This window comes from Phytophthora sojae (assembly GCF_000149755.1).
Source record: "Phytophthora sojae unplaced genomic scaffold PHYSOscaffold_6, whole genome shotgun sequence".
NCBI classification, from domain to species: Eukaryota; Oomycota; class Peronosporomycetes; order Peronosporales; family Peronosporaceae; genus Phytophthora; species Phytophthora sojae.
Window position 1 is genome coordinate 4,351,790 of NW_009258120.1, and position 6,741 is coordinate 4,358,530.

General features: G+C 45.3%; 5 protein-coding genes across 5 annotated transcripts; 4 read left to right on the forward strand and 1 right to left on the reverse strand.

The window, feature by feature from the left end:
- Positions 1–52: 52 nt before the first annotated feature.
- Positions 53–562, reverse strand: PHYSODRAFT_335950 (hypothetical protein; the record flags this gene model as incomplete). The annotated part of the gene is made up of 1 exon (XM_009533436.1): positions 53–562. A coding segment is annotated over one exon (510 nt), but the record flags the coding sequence as incomplete, so codon positions are not given.
- Positions 563–1,585: 1,023 nt separating this feature from the next.
- On the forward strand, positions 1,586–2,032 carry PHYSODRAFT_335951 (hypothetical protein; the record flags this gene model as incomplete). The annotated part of the gene is made up of 1 exon (XM_009533437.1): positions 1,586–2,032. The coding sequence occupies one exon, from the start codon at positions 1,586–1,588 to the stop codon at positions 2,030–2,032; it is 447 nt and encodes a 148-aa protein (XP_009531732.1).
- A 482-nt stretch (positions 2,033–2,514) lies between these two features.
- Positions 2,515–2,664, forward strand: PHYSODRAFT_454622 (hypothetical protein; the record flags this gene model as incomplete). The annotated part of the gene is made up of 1 exon (XM_009533438.1): positions 2,515–2,664. A coding segment is annotated over one exon (150 nt), but the record flags the coding sequence as incomplete, so codon positions are not given.
- A 680-nt stretch (positions 2,665–3,344) lies between these two features.
- On the forward strand, positions 3,345–4,214 carry PHYSODRAFT_512545 (hypothetical protein; the record flags this gene model as incomplete). The annotated part of the gene is made up of 1 exon (XM_009533439.1): positions 3,345–4,214. The coding sequence occupies one exon, from the start codon at positions 3,345–3,347 to the stop codon at positions 4,212–4,214; it is 870 nt and encodes a 289-aa protein (XP_009531734.1).
- An 873-nt stretch (positions 4,215–5,087) lies between these two features.
- PHYSODRAFT_465036 (hypothetical protein) lies at positions 5,088–5,750 on the forward strand (the record flags this gene model as incomplete). Its single annotated transcript, XM_009533440.1, has 1 exon — positions 5,088–5,750. A coding segment is annotated over one exon (663 nt), but the record flags the coding sequence as incomplete, so codon positions are not given.
- Positions 5,751–6,741: the final 991 nt, after the last annotated feature.

The window sequence follows — 6,741 nt, forward strand, 5'->3', positions numbered from 1 at the left end:
TGAGATCCGGCGGGGTTGGCAGTGTCCAATGCGGTGGGTGCACAGGGAGTACGAAGTCGGGGACATCCACCTCCTGCTGCCGAAGCATACCCGCGAAGACGAGCCCCCTGACGTCCTCCAGCGTCGCGTGTCGTGGTAACTTGAACTCAGGGGCATCCTCCAGGTTCACGTCCGCAGCCGTGTCGCCTGCGTCTGGAGCTTTAGACTCTGAGTTCGCGTCACCAGTTTCCTGGGCTGCAGCGTCAGCCGAGGCAGTGCCATCGGCCTCGCGCATATTCGCGTCAGAGGTTTTGCCCGCGTCGCCGGAGAAGGAGACGCGCTTAGTTTCCCCCGTCCTGGTGACGCCCGCCGAAGTGTTGCTGGACGCTGAGTTGCCCGCCTGGTCGCCGCCGCCGCCCGCTGGAGCGGTGTTCGCAGGAGCGTCGCCGGTGCGCTGCTGCGTCGGAGGTGGCGCGCTGCAGGGGGGCGCCGTGCCTTGAGCTGGCACCGTCGCTTGCTTGCCGTCCGAAGGCACGCTCTCCGCCATGTTGATGATCTGTGAAATGGCGATGTGACCGCGCATTGCCCGTTGGAGTTTTTGCGTTTGAGAAGAGAACCTTGAAGATAGGTCCTGACCAACCGTTGGGTAGACAGGGTGTCGCCAAAGTGAGTGAAATCCTGGGAGTCGACAGAGTGCGACGGCCGTATCGAAGTCGACGGTGGATCGCCCTCTGTGTTTGTGTGGCCTGGCCATGATTCACCGGTTCGGAGTTATTGCCTCTTTGATATACCTGGACCAGGAGGGGCGGTTGACACGAGGCGGTCCCCAGAAAATCGCCGACGATGTGCCGCCACCCTTTGGACTTGGAGTTTGTATTGGATGCTGATTGGTGGATGACTTGGATACGGCGCGGCTGTACCCGTGTGACATGGATGGCGACTGTGGGAGAGAAGTGATTTCTCGGGGTGAATCCAGCGCCTGACCACAGATGGGCCCAACTGGCTGGATGTGTGAATCCTGGGAGTGCACGCCCAGGATTTCAGAGAACACTCATTCCAGCCGCGGACTTTCCCTTACGATGAGTGCCTAAAGTCTGGTGGAAAGTGTCTCTGGCGAATGTATCCCAGAGTACACCTCATCTTGCTGTGGCTCAAGTAGTATATAACATCATAAAATGAGGTTAGTTTTTCCCGAAATATGACATTAGCGAGATTTCTTGTTGAAGCTCTACATCATTAGAATTTCAAGTGATATAAAGTTGTTCAGACCCGGTTTAGATCTCCTACAAGCAACGCTAAAACGTGGTAAAGTTCCAAGGTACCCACCTTCACAAATCAAAATCCAAATATTTGTCAAGGTACCTACCTTCATGAAACGAAGGCAGTTTTTTCGCCAAGGTACCTACCTTCATAAAACGAAGTCAGTTTTTCTCAAATTTTTACCAAGGCATGAAAGATCTAAAACCGATAGTTAGGAGTTTCCTTATAGCAGCGACCTTTTATAGATAAATGGTTTCGTAACCAATGCGATCTTAAGATCTCGTGTTCATGCTAGAAGAGTAGGGAGTGCTCATTCTGCATTCTACCAAGTCAATCAGCAGTCAAGATGAACCCGTCCAACCTACAGCAGGAGATGGATGCTCTCAACACTCGCGGAGCAGAGCTCAAGAAGATGATCGATGACACGCATCCCGTCGCCCGCATCGCAGAAGAGAAAGCGAAGAAGTTTGCGAGCGACTATAAAGGGGTTCAAGCAGAGGAGGCTGAGAAGATAGCGGAGGCGAGTGCTAAAACTGAAGAAAAGGTGAGGAAGATGACTGCAAAACTCAAGGCGGCCAAGGAAGAAGCCCAGCTGACGAGTCTAAAGCGAGAATGGCTCGTCAAGCGGGAGAAGGCGTTCGGTGACATGGATCGTGCGCGCAAGGAGAATGTGGATATATCAAGCAAGCTGATAGAGCTCGAGCGTCAGTACCTGAACACCCAGCGCCACTACCAAGAGCTACGCGATCAACTCCAGACGGTCAACGGTGTTGCTGACATCAAGCTGGAGTAGCTGTAGCAGGCAATTTGCAATGAATTAGGTAAAATATTAAATGCGGATTTTACCTTAAAATTTTCAATTATATAAAAGTGAGTCCATCTCAAGCGACGAAATGATAAAATATATAACATATAATACGATGACTGTGCTTTGGCATGGATGTAAAAGCTGTTTAAGGACGAATTATGGTTGCGGGCATCATAAGAGAACTATAGCTATGCAACGTACTGTGAGAGCATTAAGAGTTCTTAGGATAGCAGATAGGGATGGATCGTTTCATGAACTGATCGAGCTGTTAGTGGACTTCTCAAGGCGACTAGATAATAATGCAGATTGGAAGGAATTATTTAATAAGTGTGTTCCATACATGTGGCAATATGAATAATTTATAATTTTTTGGCTCAAAATCGAAAATGCATTTAATTATCTTCATTTCTGATAATTAATTTCCATTAGTATATAACACAATATCACATAATACAAAATAATTAATTATGGTTTACGTTCGCGAAAATTATGAGCTTAACAAGGAGGCTTTTAAAGCAGCTCAGAAGCGTTACTATCTAAAGAATAGAGAGCAGCGTCTAACTAATCAAAAGGAATATAATGAGTTGCACAAGGAGGAGCTAGCGCAACGCAGAAAAATCAGAAACCAAAACAAGAAACTAAAATCGAAACTTCCCACGAGAATTGAGGTTTCGAACGAAGTAGAGAGTGAAAATGACAAAGAAGTGTAAAATTATATATTAATATTTTTTTATTTTTTATAAATATAAAAGACCCATCCTGAGAGATAAAATCTTATAAAATATAGTAGAGCGGATATACAACGACGATGTTTGGATATGAATTAGAAGGACTTAAGCGACTTGGGGTTACATGTACCAAGTGGGGTAGTAGTTTCCGTGTTAAGGTGCTTGGACGCACCAAGAAAATGGTTTACATCAGCAATGTTGGTAACCCGAAAAATAGAGAATTGATTGCTAAGCAGTACAAACTATCTATGAAGAAACTAAACACTCATCTGTCACCTAACTACAAGGGGGACCCTTACTACCGGTTTTATCAAGGTAAACTTAAGGAATCGCATCTATATGAGAATATTTCTCCATCAGAATTGTATGATAAGCTAGAGACTATTCTCAGCTCTCAGTTGAAGGCGTTCAAGATCAATATCGCTCTTGGATACGAGTTGGAGAGTCTCAGTGACGGTCAGAAACTATACTGGCATCCTAGTCTATCGAGCACCAACGTCTTCGACAAGCCTATCACGGTTAACAGTAAATCTGACATTCGCAAGAAAGTCATTCCTGAAATCAGAACGATGGAGCGTGCTGATAGGTTAAAATACCCAAAATCTGGCTACAAATTAAAGGCTATCACAGGATTCAGAGTATACAATTATAAGCGTAACTATACGCTAGGTGATAGCGCCGCTGTTATTCCGAAGGAGTTCCGCGATAGTATACATATTATCAATTTCCCCAAGACGAATAATAAATGTGTCTTCCACTGTATTGCTTACCACGGACTAGGAATTGCAAAACAAAATCCTAGAACGATTCAAGTGCATGTGAAAGCTGCTTTCAAGAAGTATTGCGAGTTTAAAAACATTGAATACAGTCTCAGCCTGTTTCGTAGTTTTAAACCGATTGATATCTTCCACTTTGACGAGCTTGAGGAGTGTTTCAAGCTTGCTATCAATGTATACAGCAAGGATGTATCCAGCGGTGAAGTTAAATGCGAGCGCGAATCAGAGAAGGCGTACAACGTTCTAAACATCCTATCACACAGCAACCGCGCGTTGTACATCAATAATATGGATAAGTTCATGAGTAAATATTTATGCTCAAAATGTGAAATGATTTTTGCGACCTCTACGAAGCTGAACGACCATCAAAAGAATCAATGTGATAAAACAAATATTATGTCATTTGCTAAGCAACCAACGATCTACCAGCCTGGCAAAAACTTTGCATTTCAAATGATGCAGAAATATAAAGTTCACGACGCTACTCCTTATAACGACCATTTCATCGTATATGACTTTGAATCTATCTTGAAGCCAACTAACATTCAGTCAGGAGAGAATACTGTCTTCATGAATGAGCATATTCCTGTCAGTGTTTCAATTCTTAATACGTTGACGAATTCATATTTCTGTATTGTAGAAGAAACCCTACCTCCAGAATAGTTCGTCCCTCCCATTTTTTACCATGCCTGTGGTGAATGGGGGACTCGACACTACCACTGTGGAGTTCAATCTTACTGGGGCAAGCCCCCACGCTCGCGTGGAACTAGACCAAGATGTGCTAAACCAGACTTTACTTCCGCCACAGCACGTTGAGATGAACCACATGAACACGTACCAGCCTACTCATGCGCCGCCAAGATCCTGGGGGTATGCAAACAGAAAGCCATTTTAATTGGTTTAGATACTGCATTTATATATACTTCATTGATTAGTTCTTATTGAAATCTATTGATTGACTTGGTACTAAACCGCGAGCAAGTGTTATGCAATATGCTTGTTCTCATGTTGCTCCTATCTTGGTCACACACATAATGCATACTGTTCGACTGATCGAAGTGCGGTGCTATCTCTGCTTCAATGTCGGTGTGCGAAGACAACATCAACTTACTCTGTACTTGCTCTTCTTCTTTTGCATTGTTTGGTGGCGTTGGAGCGCGCTGTTTGTAATGTAGTGGGGGTCCTAGAGGGCTTATCACTTGTAGCAACCATCAAGGCGACGATACCATAGCATCCATTATGTTACATGTAAGATAGAGCGGAATGTGTACCCGTTCAGGCGCAACGTTTCTCTAAATATCAGTATTGCATAGAATGCACTGTGAGCAGCTCATCGGAGGATTTTTATCCGCAGATCACACCAGTCCCTTCAAGTGGAATAATTACCAGGGAGCTTAGCAACAAACTGTGTGAAGAAAAGCCAAATTTATTCTCGCGTTCACTATGTCATACTGAGTCTCATACGATTTCTTATGCCGTCCGGGACGGTTTAAGCGTTTTTTTATACCGTCCATGTCACCCCTCCGCGTCCAAGGGGTTAAGAGCGACCCGGAGATCAAAGTATCTTCCACCAAGCGTATCCCTAACGTTATCGATCTAAATCAGGGTTCGTATCAAAATGGAGTTATCACTATTGATGCCACGGCTCAACTTAATGGTTCGGAAGGATTCGCGTGCCTTCGTGATGCTTGCATTATGCTACCGTACAAGGTTTCGATGAAGAATGGTGCCACTGCACAAACGGCTGCCGCAAATCGTTTCTGCGCCACTCTTAATTGTGGTAATTTCAATGTAATTGACTCGATGTCGTTGGAGTTAAATGGTAAGACTATTATTTCGATGGCGGACTACAAGTTATTCTGGAATAATGTTCGTGCTCAGACAGGATACAGTCCTCAGTACGTTGAGAAGCATGGTGCAGAGTCGTTCCTATACCCTGATGCTGCTCAGTCGGTATCGTACAGTTCTGGTTCCGCTTCTACTAGTGGTGATGGATATTCTAACACTATGGCTTTCTCGTCATCGTTTAGTACTTCCGCTCCTCCTGGTGGTGCAACTATCCCTAATGACGGCTTCGTTAAGCGTCTACTATCGAATCCTCCGACAGCAGGCGCTGATTTCTCTAGCAGTTGGCCTTCGGTAGGTGCTGCTTCTGCTTCTACTACCATTTCCAATCAAACGGCTCGTGGTGCTTTTGTTGCTGGCGCATCTACTGCTAACGCTATCATGGGTACGTGGAACTACATGCTCTAGATTAAATTAACTGATCTCCACCCGATTTTCCGTGAGCTCGATTTAATGGCTAACCCTCAGATTCGGCTTCGTTTCCGCGAGAATCAGGATTCGTCTGCTATCGCTGTTGGTGCTACCAAGGGTATGTCACTTACTTCGACCACTCTGTCATCCGGCAATACTTGTCCGGTAATGGTTGCAAGCTCTGCTAGTGGTAATCCGCTGAATGGTGTACTTGCCGCTTCTGCAGGCTTCAGTGTTGCTTGGGGTGCTGTTGTTAACTCTCGTGAGCCTATGATTGATGGTACTTACATGCCTTTTACTACAGCTCGTCTATATGTACCGTTCGTCAACCTTGAAAACCCTCAAGCTATCATCTCTAAACCAGTTAAGAAGGTTCGCTACAATGATTGCTATGCTCAGTGGTTCTACCAACGCGCCGGCATTCGTAAGCAATCGACTCAGCTTAATGCATCGTTTGATCTTCAGCTATCGGCTTCGGTTAAAAATGCTAAGTATATCGTAGTATTACCATTCGCTGAACAAACTAACAACTTCGCATCTGCTGGTGTTCCACAGTTCCAGAGCCCATTCGATTCCGCCCCATGGACGCTTCAACCTGGATCTTCGATTCGAAACTTTAATATTCGCATTGGTTCATCTCAGACGTTTGATCTCAATCATGAGTATATGTATGCAGTACTGCTTGCGGAACAAAGGCGAATAAGAACAGAACGAGAACAAGCTTCGGATAGCAATAAGCGCAGACACAATGACGAAGATAACCAGCCGAGTCGGAAACGTCGTAAAGTTGATAGACAGCGGGAAGCAGAGTATCAACGCCTTCACCGGCTTCGAAACCAAGCATGAAGAGACGAGACTGCGTTTTATACCTCCGCGGAGCTCGATGCAATGGATAGCACTTTAAACATTAAGGAACCAACCGAGGTAGACCTAG